The 18,000-nt window shown below is 39.8% G+C and overlaps 1 protein-coding gene across 3 annotated transcripts in view; it reads left to right on the top strand.

Moving 5' to 3' along the window:
• tox2 (TOX high mobility group box family member 2) overlaps window positions 1-18,000 on the top strand; it is a 91,626-nt gene that overhangs the window by 60,117 nt on the left and 13,509 nt on the right. For 2 of the 3 annotated variants that reach the window (XM_071903873.2, XM_071903874.2), the window contains exons 4-5: window positions 2,045-2,332; window positions 17,328-17,594. In XM_071903873.2, the coding sequence (XP_071759974.1) occupies window positions 2,045-2,332; window positions 17,328-17,594 (555 nt within the window). The remainder of the gene's footprint in view (window positions 1-2,044; window positions 2,333-17,327; window positions 17,595-18,000) is intronic. The other variant, XM_071903875.2, reaches the window with a different exon arrangement.

The following is an 18,000-nucleotide window of genomic DNA, read 5'->3' as shown; positions in this document are numbered from 1 at the left end:
GGCTGGCTAAGAGGAGCGTCTCTGCAAAACGAGACCCAACTATTAGTGAAGCATTGTGAAAGATGCCGGTGATGCAAAGGCTCCCAAAGGACACGTAGAGGGACTCACTTCACACAATGCCTCCAATGTTTACAGCAGACAATTTAGTTTCCTTCCAACAATTATGAGGGAAATTGAATCTCAGGAAATGTTCGTTTTCTTGTCCATTAGACCAAACAATAACACTATCCCCAAAGGTTTACAAAAACATCTGTCTTCAAAGGACAGTCCAGAAAATTAATATCCACTGGTTTGCAGACAATGTCAAGACAAAGTAAATCAAACTGAAGCAATTACAGGTTTTTCTTTTTCATTGGGTTTAACATGTAGGCAGATGAAAGCATGTTTTAAATGCTGAGTCTCTGTCTTCATTCTTCCTTCACAATAATAAATTGCTAACATCCTCGGTTGTGGTCAAACTTAAGCTGGGCGTTTTAGTGTTTAAGTGATGGTTGTTTAATGAATTTCCTTTCATCTGGTTTTGTGCCTGCTGCTTCGGATTATTATTAATTTAAAACACATTAGATAATTCAGTAATTTTGCTAAAAGCTGTAGATCTCTGGACATTGAATGCGATTCCATTGTCCTTTACTATGTACTTAAGGTATTTACACTTGAAAACAGGGTTGAGAGAAACATGAAATAAATGCTGCCCTGTATCCTTTCTCCTTTCTCCCATCTCCCCGTGCCCCTTATTTTCTAAAAGTATCTGTTTGAGAGATAAATGACCACTCTGCTGCTGAGGATGACAGCCTACACAAAGATGATATTGAATTGATTTCTGAAATGTTGCAGAACTGACTGTTTGATGTATACCGCTAGACATGAATCATAAAAATTCTATTAAAAAACCCTTGAATGGCTGACACCGGAATATTATTTGTGATGATTAATTTGACTCAGTCATTACAATGGGAGTCAAGTTGGATCGTCTCAGACAAAATTGCTTTTCATTCCCCGTTGAATTTCGCTGCTATTTTTCTTTTCTTCTTGCTCTCTGTATAACTCTGAAGAATCACAGACCTTTTTTTATATGAATAGTGATCTGATTGGACTTACTGTGTTAGTGCCACAGCACACAAATACAGGGGCTGTAGGTCTAGGAAAGGTTTTTTTTTTTTTTTTTTTTTTACAGATCACTGAACAATTGGAGAGTTTTGTTCCAAAATGAGATGTCTAACATTTGAAAAAAAAAATGACACCTACTCTTAAAATAAACTGATCTGACTAAATTGATCAAAATTAAAGCGATTTACAGTGCTTTTTGTAGAATAGTAGGTAACTGAAATCCTTGGTTGACAAAATATTACCACTTTTACAGACAGGATGTTTTATATTTTCTATCTCCTATATTCTGTTTTGGCTGCTGTTTTTCCAAAATGGGTATATTGTTTTGGAATAGCACTCCTAAAATTGAGTATATTGTTGCTAGATTCAGACACATTTCCAGTATATTTTTAAGGTTATATTGACTTTACTTCCGCTTTAAAAAGTGACTGTTATTTTATACAGAAACTAATCATGAATCAGCTCTGTAATAGACGACAACAGAGGTTATCAAAGTGTGGTCCCAGAACCTCCAAGCCTCCCCCAGTGGATCCAAGGACATTTGGAGAACAGTTTAATTTTGCTATTGTTTCACTCGCTAATTAGCAAAATGTTAGTTAGTGCAGCTCTCAGGTGAACGGCCCTCTGCCAAATGCCAAATGTTTATTTGGGAGTCCTCAGCATGGAAATGAGAAGCACTGGGCCACAGTTTGCCATATGGGGATTATTTAAATATGCAAGGGATACATCTTTTTTTTTTTTTCCCTATTTGAAACTCATAGAACTGGATAAGGCAGACATTCATTCATATCATTCTCTGCCTCCACATGCAACACATGCAATAGTGTCACATACAAAACCATTATGACCTGTAGTAGCTTCAATTTGCTCTGGTCATATACACTCCTTTCTTGAACCTCATTCCTTTCTCTCTCTCTCTTTCTCTCCCTCCACCCAGAGCTACACAGGTCAGCCTGGTGGTGGCGGAGGGGGCGGCGGAGGCGGTGGCACTGCCAGTGGAAACGGAGCGGGGGACGAAGACTACGAGATCCCCCCCATCACTCCACCCAACCACCCCGAGCCTCCTCTTCTTCACCTGATGGAGCACGACTCCACAGGCTACCTCTGCCACTCGCTGCCACACAATGGACTCATCAACCCGTATTCCTACCCAGAGCTGCCCGCGCTCATGATGTCGAACATGCTGGCACAGGACGGCCACCTCCTCTCCAGCCAAATGCCCTCGGTGAGTAGCATAGAGTGGACTGCCAGCGTCCCACCGACTCCTCGTGTCTCTGAAAAGTTCATGTTGAAGGAGCTGAGGAAAACTAGAGTTGATATTCTCACTGATGACCATAAATGTTTTGACATTTTCTAATCTATTATCTATAGACAATTTCAGATGTTAATTATACAGTTAAAAAAAAAAAAGGCATATTTGGAGGCATGAGAGTGGGTGATGTTGGAATTGATTTATTTTTTAATGCATGGCCACGGTTTGAAAAAACATAAAAACTGTTTTGCAAGTAACATTGCTGCCATTTTCAGACGGTAGAGATGGAGATTGAGAGATTGCAATCAATTCATATTGCTGCCATTCTCTGATGGTAGAAATGGAGATTGAGAGATTACAATTAATTATTTTTTTTATTTTTACCTTGGACATTTAGGCTACTCTTACTTACCACGAAATTCTTTCAGAGGGTTCGATAATATGTCTCCTGTTGCCTGTTGTGTTGAGAACATCTGGTCTACTAAAACCAGCACACTTTTATAGGCTATGTGTAGCCACATTTACCTAAATGGTGCCCAGGCTTTGTACATATCGTGCCCACACTTTAGTGACTCTTGCACATGCTTTACTCAGTTGTGGCCACGCATTAGAAAATATTTTTTTCCGATGTCACCAAGGTTTGACTTGACCTAAATCCTTTTATTTTGGGGGTTTAAGGTCTGATTTGACCAACTGTGCTGGCTTATACCTGAATTGTAGCACATTTTCAATAGTCCGTTTGTGCTGTTGTAGCATATAGCCTGGAATATCCTGCAGGACTTGAGGGCAAAAAGGTGCTACCTAGTCACACATGTGGACACACACATTCACTGAGCAGATATCATACACAGATACAGATACAAGCTTTGAACATTATCCAGAAAAAGGACTTCAGCAAAATGGTTGGCAGAGTAGGCCATAGACCTACCATGGCAGATGAGATATATTTTACTTTTGGAATGATTTTCAAGGCTTCTCGGATATTGCAAAATATCCAAAAGAGGTATTTAAGAAATGCCAACACGAGCTCTCTCAGCTTCATAATACGAAACAGTGTGCAGCCTTATAGCGTAAATGTAATATCAAGAAGTGAAGGGGGAAAAAAAGGGTTGAAGGGGGGGAATTGAATGGTAGTTCATTGGCTGCCGTGTCAGTTCTGATGCATTGAGAAAAGGATTGTGGGTAAATCCATCAGAGTCATATCTATCTAGACAGCTTGCATCGGTCAATCTGTCAAGCCTTCCAACATGAATACACACTGATTACTCCTTCAGCTCCACGCAAAATTACTCCACTACAAATTAGCATCTCCAAACCATAATTGCATTCATGAGAAATGCAGGAAATAGAGCTGGTTTCCATGGTGTTTGAAGGTTTTCTATCACAACAGATGATATATGTAAAGCTCATGTGTAAAACATAATGTATAGGCTGCAACAAGCCATAGCTCTCTATTTAACACTCTCTTTTTACAATTTAAATACACATGGAAAGAGAGAGGATGGGTAAACTAGGAGAACAAATAATTTCTAGTTTTGAAACTGAGGCAGATGGAGTTGGAGTTCAAAGCTCTGGCTTTATCTTATCCTATTCAACGACAGAAACTGAATTGTAAACATTGTTTTAACATTTGCATATGTTAGATTGTGTTTGATATTTTGTTTAAAGCTTCCCTTTGAAATATGGACAAATGTTAATGTTCTTTATTGATATTAGTGCATTGAAGTGCAGGGTTCTCCTTTGAATACAGTGAGATTCACCTGGATGAAGGAAGAATACATTAAAAAATGGCATGTGGTTAACAATATTTACCATATATGAAGGATTTTCTGTCCAGAGGGTGAAGGTCACACTTCCATACCTCACTAAAAAGAACAAATAGTATTGATATTTAGTGAGATATTATAAACTGAAAAAAGATTACTATACTTTATTGTACAGAGATACTTTCCTGGTGATATAATGTATGTAGTCAATAATAGCAATACAGGATATGTTTTTTCTTATTTTTTGTATTTGTTTTATTTTTTTTAAGTGATCACCAGAAATGACTAGTCAACAGTGTATATGGCGGATTTTAATGAAAGAAAAGAGCATCTATTATATATAGATATATATCAAGATCAAACAGCATATTATAATGTTTATCATAAACAAAAGAGATAAGGATAAACAACAGTCACAGTATAGCCAAAATATGGCTTGATAAAGATCTGAAATATATAACGTTGGCCTGTTCCCTTAGGTATTGGATTCATATGTCATTTATCTTCATATTCATTTCACATTTTGATCATGACCTTTACCGGGGAGACAGTGGTTGATTGGCCGTTCCTTCGCTTGGCGGTCAGGATATTTGTTACCGCTACAGAGGCCCACACTTGGTGGTTTTAATGGGTTGAATACTGTAGGTTAGGTGATAAAAATGCATTAGATTTTAAATTTGCAGATTGAACACGATGAACACATATACAAAACATAATACAAAAACTGGTGACTGGCATATTTTAAAGCTACTGAAAAAAAAAACACGGTAGTCACATTGCAGACCCTATGATCGAGAAAAGAAAAAAAAAAAGGTGATTACTATTCTGATAACTCAGTACCAGGTCTGATGGTTTAAAGGCTTTTTGGTTTTGAAATTGGAGACACAAAGAACATTTTACACTGCAATCCAAATGCTGTAAATGGAAATAAATAATAAAACAAATAATAATTGTCAATTTTAACTTTATATTCTGTATAATCGGAGGCAAAGTAATCCAAATGCAACTGAAAGAAATGACATTGCTGAACTGGAGTAATCCAATAGATCACACCACTGAATTTGAAATTGCTTTTAACCAGGTGATCAGTGATCTGTAGCAAATTATATTTTGCGAGTGACCTCGCCAATCCTGCATATTTCTAACTAGTTGGGAGAAGGGCTGCTTGGACATATAGCAGATCTTTTTTAGGGGCGCTGCTTCAACCTAGCTGCAAAAACCCAGCATATAAAGCAGACTCAGACATTTCCAAATCAAATAGTCTGTCTAGCTAAACTACCAAACCGTAGCAGAGGTTCATTTGTGCTGAGAACCGAGTGTCTATTAAATTGGTGCCTCACCTTGACACACACTGTTGAGCAGAGTAATTAAGCAAACTCTGCAGTTCAAACAAGAGATGCTATCATTATGAATACATCACTTGACATGGATAGATAAATAGCGAGGGTTAATTTCTCATTTTAGACTGTTTGGGGTGTTGATAAATGCAGGGTTTGAATGCAATAGGTGGATAGAACCGGGTGTTGCTGCTGCTGTTGGTGTTAATGTTGTACTGTATGTGTGTGTCCAAGTGTGTATGTTGGTGTGTCTTCACTATAAACAATATCTGTGCTGTTGAAATGGATCCACTACATCTGGAGGTCAGGCCTTATATTCAATCTTGAGCACACTGAAAAAAAAATCCATTAGGGTTCATCTTTCCTGCATCAGCCATTCTATTGTGGTGCTGCAGTGAGATCTGTTTTCATCAGGCAGATTCAATACGTGAGCTGGGCAATGAAAAGAGTGCAATAGAGTTGGATGGAGAGAGGAGGGGGTGAGGATAGAGAGAGAGAGAGAGAGAGGAGAAATAAGAGGAAGAGAGAGACAGACAGACAGAGAGAGAGAGTGAGAGAGAGAGAGATGGGGAGGGAAGAGGGCATTGGTGGGAGGAAAGCAAGAAGAAATTGCTAACTCTTATTCAAAATGAGCATATACCTCCAGTTTTCTGTATCTCCTGGATTTCATTATTAGATATTTTAGAGATTATTCTGTTGAGTGAAATAGGTTTATTCTGTCTCAACAAAAAGGCTGAGAGCCTCTGGTTTTTGAACCCGTGCCTGCTTGATTCAAGTATAAGGACATGTGAAAGTAGTCCATTGCAGGTGCAACAATAGATACATCAAATAAATAGTTATGACAAAAAAGATTTACAGTGGAGTCGCATTACAGCAGCAGCTGATCATAGTCAGGGAGCTGTTTGATAGAATAGATATTGCGTGCTGAGTTTGTGGTGGTAGATGTTGCTGTTATGAACTATAGGATTTAGCTAAAAGGTTTTTTAGAGTGAGATCCATAGGTTGATATTACATTGATGAGAACTAAAAACTCATTACAAGCTGTGGGTGGAGAGCCTCCTGCCCTGTGAAAGCTCACCAGGTTCCCACTCGCATGCAAAATGCAGGCTTTTATTTCTGTGGATCTTTCAAATGAATGTGAGGGACATTGACTAAAATATAATCTAAGCCATCAACAGGAGAGAGAGAATGGCTGACTGAAGTTAACTTTCTCTTCCAACCAGGCAGCTACTTTTCAGGTTTTTTCTCCTCTGCTGACTCTCAAAGCCCGAAACACATAATTGACTGTACTCTCCTAATTTCGTAGAGAGGCCATTTTCAATTCATAAGGGTCTTTTGCTGATGCTTATTGTGTTGCGGTCTGAAGCCCCTCCTGGCCAAACCTGATATCTTTCAGAGAGCCCTTTTCTCTGATGCTCTGATGCACTTGACAGGCCCTCTCTCTCCTCTCTCTCTCTCTCTCTCTCTCTCTCTCTCTCTCTCCCTCTCTCTCTCTCTCTCTCTCTCTCTCTCTCTCTCTCTCTCTCTCTCTCTCTCTCTCTCCCTGTTAATGCCCCCACTGTCATAGCATCTTCTACATGTTCCAAAACACATTAGACATTTAATAGCTCTGCTCAGGTTGCACTGATCTTATCAATAAAGCCCAGAAAGATACACATCTCTGCTAGCGCTGGTGAAGAATTTCTGGGCTCACTAGTGAGTAAAGTGGCCCTACTGTTGTCTATTGTGTCTTTGTTTACTTGTGAATTTGCCTGAAGCAAAACTATTTCATTTCTGGCTAGATTGCTGTATTCATGGGGACATCACACCTGCGCTGTGATAACTAGATCTGCAATAACTAAATCTGTTTGAAAGGGAATGTTCCATTTTTAATTATGATATATTTAAAATGCTCCTCAGTATCATATGACCTGTAACTGCAACCAGAATAATTCATCTTTGATTAAGTATTTTATCCATGTTCCTCAATGATGCATGTTATATTAGCCATCATCAAAGTGGGTCTAGTGTGATGTTTTGAATATGTAACAGATTGATGAATGTATAATCAGCCCGGGGATGTTATGCATAGCAGCTATGTACTGTATTAGCAGCTATAGCTATATGCATCAAACTTCCAGGTAGTAGTATCATCATGTTTGTTATTTTCCAGAACACAGAATGTGAAACAAGCTGAAAAAGGGTCAGCTCATTTTTAATGAGGGTTACGAGGCCCTGAAGATCTACCGGCTGTATTCATATTCAAATTCATAGTCTAATTCTAGTAATTTCTTTTGTTACAGCATTTGAATGTAAGAATTTCCTCCCTAGCCTTTTATCTTTAGACAATTGTTGAGATTAATTAGCAGGTATTAATCCTGACCTGATTGTCATGTTAAGCTGTGTAGATGCCTGTTTTGTTTTTTGCTTCTTTTTTTTTTCCTTACCAGGCATTAAGTGCTCCTGGCAGGTGCTCGCTCTCCAAGCGTGTGTGAATGAAATATGAGCTGCAATGTCAACTGAACTTGTCACAGACAAGCTGGGATGAATTAATGATAAGAGACTAGAGGTGTGTTTTAATGTGTTCTCTCTGATGGAGGATCTCAGCAAACTTATTAAATCGCACACTGTACACCTGCAGGTTTCTTATAAACATGGAACAGCAAAAGGTGTATTAGAGACTAGGTGACACATTTGTGAAGAAAGTGTTGGTTTCCTAATTCTAAGTCTCGATAATGAATTTGATATCGCCCCCATAGTTATCATGTTTCTTTTTTGAATCATTGCAATCAGTTGTGTTTAAACTTTTAATTACCCACGCATATTCAGGGAAAATAGTTTCATGGACAGTGAAATTAGATCTTATTTATATCTTATTGGTATTCTTGTCTGTCATTGCCTGTCATTGTCCATCATCATAACGCCTGCCTTTATAGACTCTCTGCTCTTTGAGGTTTGCATTATACTATACTTTTCATTCAGATGCAATATGTGTTGACGATATGAAGAAAACCTATTTCTCCTTCGGAAGACCTTCATTTTCAGTCATTGGTTAAAAGGATTAGAGTGTCTGGGGAAAATGATGGAATTTCTGTCCCTTTTCACCACAGTTCAACAAGCCCAGTGATAGAATGGAACTTCTATTAGTTATTCCAATGATGATTCAGGCACAGATGCTTTGGAATGATCAATGCCTCCAGCAGAACAAAAATCACTTGCTTGTTTGATGGCCTCTTGAAATCTGAAGGAAAAGAGAGGGCTGTTCTTTAAACAGCTTTCTCTTTTCACTTTTTTTGTGATTATTTATTTTCAAATTGTCCCTTAGGCTAATGTTCCATTTTGGCATTTCACACCTCCCTCTCCCATAAATGAACCATCACAGCCATAAATCACTGGACAAACAGAGACTTGTGCAAACCCTGAAAGGTTCAGAGATTTATGTAACACATTCATGTTTTCCACTTCCTCATTTTAGTACTCCACTGGTAAAGCCTAGCTAATAAAAGGTCCTATTAATATTTCCTGTTGCTTAGCAACGGCAGGCAGCAAGTAATAGCATTCTGTGGAAAAATAGATGACCGATAAGGAAAAATTCAATTCTTTTCTCATCTCCTGGGAGAAAGTACCTTATTTCTCTGGCAATGTGATATGAAACTGTAGTTGTATATTAAGAAATATCTTAAAAGAAATAGAAGTTATTTTCCAATTTCATTATTTTTTTTTGGGGGGGGGGGGATTTTCATTGCTGGCTGGAACGGCAGCCCATCTTTTTTTCTCCCTGATAAAGTCAATTAACCTATAGGATTAAGCTAATCAGGGGATAAGGTGCCAGCTTAATTTCTTTTTTTTTTTAATCAGAGACCGTTAAGAGGTGGTGTTGAATGACACACGAACAGAACTTTAAATGGACCAGTTCTGTGAGACAAATTTCATTTCATTCATATTGGAGTTTTAATTTACACTTTTGTTAGGTACAAACGTAGGCTGACTCTCTCCGATATCGGGTGCTGTGCAAAACCTCCACTGTCCAATAAATCTACTTATCTTATCACCAAGATCACAGGTAATAGAAGAGGATCTCTATAGTGACAATTTTCAATTTAGATAATTCATCACAACGTATGCCGTTTCAAAAACGGCCGAGCAGAAGATGTGTTATCGCACACGTGTTGTTGTCATCATCCTCTTCCATACTGTAGATGTGATCAACATTGGCATTCAAGCGAAGAACAGAAGCCAGAGAAACAAAGCAGATTCAGCTGCAGCAGATAGCCAGTGTTATGAAGGAGATACATAGATAAAGGATTTCATATTACACTTAGCCACGGGCCCCTGCTGCGATTTATCATGCCATGAAATCGTGTCCATATTGCACTGTGCCCTATCTCAACCATCCATCAGCTCATTCTGCTTTCACCACAAGGAATATTCTGCCCCGGTGGCGATGGAGAACATCCCATGTCATCTCACTCTGGGACTTCTCCCCTGCTGTACCACCAGCCACGTTCAAGACGACGCTACCGCCGGAGTGGCTTGATCCAAGATGCTTAAAACACTAGTGTATATTCATGTGTACTGCGTTAATCCAGGACCAGCCCTAGGTTTAGGCCATAGGCAGCCATCATGGGTACCATCCATCCACAGGGTAGGGAAAAATGTTTGAGTAGGGAAAAAGGTTTGCAAAAATAAATAGATAATAGTCACAGCTTTCGTTTGAGCTTAGAATAGACAGGAATGCTAGTCCAAAATCTCAACACAAAGTATATCATATCCTTAGTTTGATGTGATGAAGGCTTTAAAATGGCAGTCCTCCATTACCACAAGGCTGATATGTGATACCGTGAATTGAGTGATTATAGTGAATCATAATAAGAGCTACTAGATCATTTGTATGGTAATCCGCTGTCTGTAGCATTTGTTGTAGTTCACAGTTAGGAAAAAAAGGTGAAGATGGCTCCTGTCAGAAACGTGTGAAGTTTCAACAAGAAATGAGTTTCCACATATGCAAATCACCTTCTGGATAGTATAATTGTTGGCATGACCTCCACTTGTGTGTGTTAATGTCTGCATCTGTGTGTGTATATATGTCTGTGCACACGCGCACACACACTGGCTCGTATTATGCACCCCTCCTTTCATTTGTGTGCTCTTTCTTGCCTTTGTGTTCATTATTTCTGCATCTACGTTCATTTTTATTGTGCAAGCGCGGGCACACCCACACACACACACGTGAACTGTGTTTGACACGGCAGTCAGCGGTCTCATTAGTGGGAGCAGAGGAGCCTTGCCTTCTACTGTCAAGAGTGTGTGTCCCTGCCGCTCCTCACAACCGTCTCCTACATGTCATGTCAGACAAGGCTCTGATTCTCTGACGCTATGCTTTGTGAGGTGAGCTGAGAGACACGCCCGAGCTGATGGAGAGCGAGAGAGGTAGAAAGAGAGAGTGGGAGAGAGAGACAGAGAATGACAGAGAATGAGGAATGGGAGAGAGAACCAGAGGAAAAGAAATAGAAGAAGTAGAAATGAAGAGAGAGAGAAAATAAAAGCAAAGGAGGCTCTGACATTACCAGTAATGAGGAACATGGAGGATGGTGCCGAGGGGGACATCGCGACATTACTATCTGCAAATCAACCACTGCTGTGTTGCTGCCACAGATACACTCTGAAAAGCATTCAGGGTGGTACTTTTCAAGTCAATAGTCCGTCACAACCAGGAATACCAGCCTCTTTGTGCAAAAGCTTGCTGTACTTTTAGCATAACCTGATTTTACCTTTGTTGAGACTTCAGTTCTGGTCTGTTTTTTTGTGTGTTTATTTTACAGTTTATCTGTGAGGCAAAGCTGAAAGGTCAAGCCCAGATTTTTATGAAAATATCAGATGTGTTGGCATGGTCTCTATCTGGCTTTGAGAGATATAGTGGTGAAGTCCATTTTAACAGTGTGGCTACATAAGACTTTACTGGAATAAATTGCTTTTTCTCTCTTTTTAAAGTTTGTGGTGAAACTCTGACACCAACTGTAATTATTCTCTTATGCTGCTCGTTTGTGAGATACTTGCTGTTTTTCTGCCAGATTAATTACTTGATCACAGTTCAGCGCAGGAGGTGCAAGAGCAACTGTTTAGTATTTTTTCCATTTGACTAGCATTTAATTGGAATGATCAAAAGTAACTGACCTAAGAGTGTCTTGTTTTGGCAACATGAAGTGACGGCCGAGCTAATAAATAAGATGAGGTGTTTAAAGTGTGTTTCTGAATACAGTTGGCAGGTTTTATACCTGGATCATAGTACCTTATTACTGTTGTATCAAAGTCTGCTTGCCTTATTGAATAATTTTTAATAAAGTTAGCTTGGACACTTTTCAAATGCATCCAATAGAGCTTTAACAAATCCTTGAAACACTTTCTTTATTACTTGTGTTTTTTTCTTGAACATCCCAGCATCTACTGCCCATCACGTCTTCTTACTTAGTGTCCCTCTGATGACACAAACCCACAGAAGCAGCATTTTGCCTTTGCTTTGAGACTTAAGCAGTGCATGATTCATAAATCCACTCTCTTATTAGTACTCCTCAGCTTGTGTAAATGACCCTCCCGGGTATATATAAGCTTGATAAGCCAAAGAGATGGATGAAGAGAGAGAGAAGAGAGAGAGAGAGCGAGGAAGGGAGGGAGGGATAGAGGCTAGAATGCTCTTTGAGGAAGAGAGCTGTTAGCGCTTTGCCCTTAGGGTGAATGAGAAGTAGCTTTGAGGGCCACGAGGCCCATGGTTGGCTCCCTACCTAAAGGCGTGTTTACCGCCGTGTTGCGCAGCGCGCCGTGCTTTTGAAGGATCAGTCTTGAACGGGCCTCTAATTAAAGCTGTCATGGCTGGGTGCCTGCAGGGATAATGTTCTATTATTATAGTCATTTGTTTCAATTAAACGCTGGGTGATTTTACAATAGCAGCCGTGAACCTGTGTGAGTGAGCCATCACTCTAAACAAGATGGCTCCAGTCAAGCAGGGAGTGAAGAGAGAAGAGGCTGAGGCCCAAGACTCACACAACCATTGATCACTATATATTCAAACAGGGTCGGATGGGCTAGGGAAAGAGCTAGACAGTCTTAACAGAGCTAATAAAAGTAGCCACAATATAGAGTCAAATGCCAAATGAATAGAACAGCGCTGGGATCAGTGTGCTTTCAATTTAGTCACTTCAGGAGGTGAATTTCTTCAAAATTGAAATACTGAAAAACATTTGCCATAAGTTGGTTATCATCCAACCTTGTAAAAAAAATGCTCTATCATTAGCAAATGAATTTCAGTTTCCATTTCCATTTGGAAGCGATTGAATTGAAAGTGAATTGACCCCAGCCCTGCTGTAGGAAGTACCTCACTAAAAACTGACGCACATTGAAGTACACTAAAGATTTATATTAGATGGAACTAACAAGGTAGAGCATGACCACAGCATCTATTGATTCTTTGGCAGCGAGAGACTGGTTTATTATGACACCAATGCAATAAAACCCTTGCATAGCAATCAACCCTCTAATTTAAATTATGAAACAGATGCCAGTCTGGTATAATCAGCATAAGGACAGAGCAAGGTTAGCTGTGTTTTACTCTCCTCTGGTGTGAATCTCTCCTCTTTCTCCTTGTAGTTCTATAGGGCTCTCTCCCCCTCTTCTCTCATCTCTGTGCTGGTGGTCAAATCCCCTTAGCTAAATCAAATGGTGCAGGCAATTGGAGCGGCCGTGAAACCATTTCAAAGGTAAGGTCAGCAGGAGCAGGGGAACAATGGCTTTGTGATATTCCATCTCGCACACAATGTGCTACACATAATTGGAAAGCCTTTGTTATTTGACTCCCATTTGACTATGATGTACAAGATGTGAATACAAACACGACAGGCGTAACGATGGCGCAGGAACACGTTCACACTGAGTTTCCTGGCTTTACATCACAGTTTACGTCTGCTGGCTGCTCATCACCAAAAAGCAATATCCAACTGTCCCCTAGCTAACTTTGGAGATGGATTTTGGTACTTTGGTCATGTGTTCTTTATCGCTTTTTCTCTTGCTGTCTACTCTTCTCTTCTGTTATCTCTCTCTCTCTCTCTCTTTCTTTCTCTCTCTCTCTCTCTCTCTCTCTCTCTCTCTCTTCCTGTCCCCTCCCTCCTCCTTTCCTCTCACTTTTTCTCCCCTGTTTATGAGGGGCTTTTATCTCCTGGGGCTTCAAACAAACAACTAAATTTCTGGAAGTTAAGCTTGGCTATGACAATACCCAAGGGAGGTCAGAATCCAACTTCCAAAATAAAAAAAAACACACACACACACACAAAGAAAAACTTTTTAGGCCACTGCTCCACTTGCTAGTTATAGGGCTGCAGCGTTCCAATGGAACCACAAAATAGAAGCCTTCTCCAATTGAATAGTTAAAGTGACTGCAAAAATATTTCCAAAATGATACTGCACATGTACTATCATAACATGATGGACAGTTTGAAAAGGACAATTTAATTGAAAATTACTGAGGAGCAGTCTGCCAAACAGCATGGAAAGCTAAGAGGGTTTATTTGTTTGACATGCCCTGTTGCCTTGTGGTTGACACAATGGATGTTCTTGCCATTTTTAGTATTGGTAAAAGGTTAGATACACAGCGATGAAGCAAATGAGGTTGATACTGTCTTATTATGAGGGAAGTCAAATTTTGTGCTGATGAATGATTATCATCCTTTTGAAATTTACATTTAAAACCAGAATGAGGCCATCATGAAATGGGATGCCCCTATAACCATCTGTCAAACCCACCCCACTTAAAACAAATATTCATAACGTCATTTTCATGTTGCATCACTGGCCACAGAACATCCTGTTATGTGTCCAGAATGAAAATAATATTTTTGTTTGTGTCAAGACCCAATGAAAAAGCAGTGTTATATACTGTATGTGCTACAGCTTAGGCAGATAGCAATGACCAACTAAATCCTGTTACTCGCACTGCACATCCCCCTCTCTCGGCCAGCCATTTGGATGATACCATTAGGAATTAGCATACAGTACCTATGGCAACCAGCAACCTTTGTCAGATTCTTTCATAATATTTGTACAGCCGTCAGACGGTCGCTTTATTTAGCTCCGGCCTGATGGCGCTACATGATAACTTCTTGCTCTTTCTGTCTCACACAGGTGAAAGCACCAACTAAAAGCACTCAGAGACATTTAAAAAGCACATTGGAATGACTATTAGCAGGCAACTATTACAATGTGAGTGGTTTGAATGATGACATTAGCACTGGTACTGTAGATATTATATTGAGATGGTCGCGTACTGCTTTTGGTAACCGTAATAACGTAATGCATATTTCAATAGATTAAGTGTCTATTTCTTTCTTCTTGTCATGAGGGTAGTGCTTGCACTTATTTATGCATTTGCATTTACATACTGTAACTTCGCCATCAACTTCATCAAATTTATATTGGTGCGCAGTGGTTTATATGTTTCTATATTTTCTGTCGACTGACTTCGCTTCATTAGTTGGGACAGAACACTCAGCTCTAATGAAAACGAAACTTGAGTTAAAGCCATGAAATATGAGACTGAATATAAATAATGACAGAGGAAATGTGTACTGGGTTCACAACAAATCAACAAATACCATGAATTATTCAAATTTTTTTTTTTGTTGAAAGTGATAAGCAGTGTTTGCTCCCCGCCACACCACCTCTACCATGGTTTTCCTCTAACAATAAGAAAGTGATTCATTGTGTTTTCTATCTCCTCTATTTTACTTTAATGTGTTTTCCATTTAATTAGTTCCAATTAATAGAAGCTTCAGCATGGATATTTGTTGTTCGTAAACATCCCTATCCTTCATATCCTTAAGCGATCCCTGTGTTTCTTCTGCTGTCCTGATCACACTCTTATGAGGCCACTGACACCCAGTAGCCACAGCACCATGGTGCCGATCCCCTGTGCACTCTTCTGCTCTGCATGTCTCCTTCTTGTTTATATGAAACATGGTGTGGCTCAGATTAAAGGGTGACAATTTTGCCGGGAGGCTGTTGCTATGGAAATACGTCTGCTGTAGCTATGATAGGCCATTCATGTTTGATTAATTGGTTTTTCAATGCTTCTTGGTTTGTGAGGACCCTTAAAGAGCAGGTCCATGGAAAATGGAAAATTAATGGATTTCTATTTCTTTCTCTTTTCCCTTTCTTTCTCTTTTTTCCCTCTTTCTACTCCTTTTTTTTTGCTGAAGCCATTTCCTCCTGTTTTAAGAAGTGTAGTGATGGTGTTTTGAATTATGATTGGAAGTTGTAGTGGTTGGGGGAGGTTAGAGCATGGTTATTTGAAATGCAAAAGGAATGTCTTTGTTCATGGCTGCCTTTTGTTAGCAGCTGCTGAGGCAAACACAGAATCTAATGTCCTGTGAATATTATGAGTTTTCAAAGCAGGCCAGAGCCTCTTACAACATTACTTTGCAGTGCATTTTTATTCCAGCAACCTACTGGGACCAATTATGATTAGAGAGGCAAGCCTTCATCTCTGAACCTCTGCTCGTGTTTATCAAGACTGTATATGCTAGGGCCCTTTCAATTTGATCTTTTTAGCACTGCGCTAATGTGTAATGTATTATTTAACTCATGAATGTTTAAAAGAGCTAATAAATGCTAGTTCATCACTTTCTGATCTGTAAATTGCCAAACATTCCCATTTATGCCTGCATTAAAAGCATCCTTTGGTCCGTGTTCATGTTCTGTCCCGATGCATCTTGAAGAAAGGCTTTTGATGTGGTTATTATTGAAGATCTTTTAAGACTGCTAAGAGCAGAACTTTGTGAAAGGTTGTGAAGTCGGGCTCTGTAATCATTCTCAAAGTGTGTTCTCCATTAGGGGGTCATTCTCCCGCAGTGAGTGCTGTTTTGTTTCTATTTGTGGGCCCAAGTGTTGGAAAGGATGTGGTTTAAAGGGGCAGTAAGTAACATTTTACTGCCCCCGCACACAGTGAGCATAATACATCTGTGGGGGGTTGATAGGGTTGTTGATCAATACCAATGACTCAACGATTATTTCACCAAGACCTGAGATGTCTGGCTTTCAAAATTAACTCTCTGGCCCATACTCTGTTTAGGAACTAAATACCTTTTGATGTTGTCGCACTTTCTACTGGTTGCCAATAGAAGTCATACTTTACTGTAAACTTAATAGAGAGCTTGATGAAACAATGGTATGATTTTTAGTTAATTAGTTTTGGGCCTGTTACATACCACTGAATGGTGTCGGCCTTGTGGGAGGCAACGTAGGTGTCTCTTGTGTTTGCAGTGAAGTGGTTGTGAGAGTTTTGATTGGTTTGGATTGCACATTCCAGAGCAAATCATCGCTGGCCAATAAGATTTCCATAGAAAACAAGATAGTCAAGAGAGATATTCAGTTTGATTAACTCTTTAATTATATGATGAGCAATATATTGTTCAAGGGGATCCACATCAAACGATATTCAAAATTTGCCCCAAAGGAAAATCAAGGCCAAGATTTAAGTCAGGTAGCAAGCAATCTGATAAACTCGGCCACAAATCTGCAAGTTAGCACAAAAAATGCATAGTGTGTCCCAGTCCTGAGGAAAGACAGTGCAGAAGGACCAAGACCAAGTTATCTTCCCACAGACTTATTTTTCCCATTACAACACATCTCAATTTTTGGTCAGTTTTGTTTTTCTGTTTTTGTTTTTTTTTAGATTTTGCCCAACATACAGTACATACATTTTCTCAAATTTGAAGATATCATCTCCAATTCAAAGCATTGGACAAGCATTTCCAATGACACACATATTTGGCTGATTGGCTATTTTTTATTAGCTTGAGTAGCGGTTAAGATAGTAAAGCTGGTGTTCTTCTCTCACCCCAGATGCAGGAGATGGCTTTGCACCACCACCAGCAACACCACCATCACCACCACCCAGACGGCGCTCATTATGACCCTGCCCGTAACAACCCCCTGATAAACAGCTCACCTACGATACTGCCCAACCCCATGAGCGCACTGTCCCAGCTAAACCCCCAGGTCAGCCGGAGCGCACTTCCCCACGGTTCCCCCTCACCTCCCGGAAGTAAATCGGCCACACCCTCCCCCTCAAGCTCCAATCAGGAAGAGGAGACTGATCCTCATTCTAAGGTACTGGTGTGGCGATGCTTCTTTGGCTTGCAGTAGTGGAGGAACAGGCGAGGGCTTGGCAATGCTTCTTTGACTTGGTTCACATGCTAACTGCAGTGCTGAGATAAACAGGCATGCAGGGCTAGGCATTGAGTGGGTGTTGCTGTGCCTGTGCTTCTTATATTTGGTTCCCTAGAAAACTGTCCCAGGGACGCTTGCTTTGCTGAAGGTGATGCTTATTGTATGATGTGGTGTGGTGTCATGCTTTAAAAAGAAAATTGTTCTGGGGTAAATTATGATATATATACAGTATATTGTAGAAACACTGTTGTATTTTGGTATTGGAGTATTGATACTTTTTTTTTTATTATCTGAACAAACGCCACTTCAACTGCAACTGCTGTGTTCAGAATGGTTCCAAATTCTG

Source organism: Centroberyx gerrardi, chromosome 5 (assembly GCF_048128805.1).
Source record: "Centroberyx gerrardi isolate f3 chromosome 5, fCenGer3.hap1.cur.20231027, whole genome shotgun sequence".
In the NCBI taxonomy this organism is placed as follows: domain Eukaryota; kingdom Metazoa; phylum Chordata; class Actinopteri; order Beryciformes; family Berycidae; genus Centroberyx; species Centroberyx gerrardi.
The sequence above is the reverse complement of the archived record's forward strand: the minus strand, read 5'-3'. Positions and strand labels throughout refer to the sequence as shown.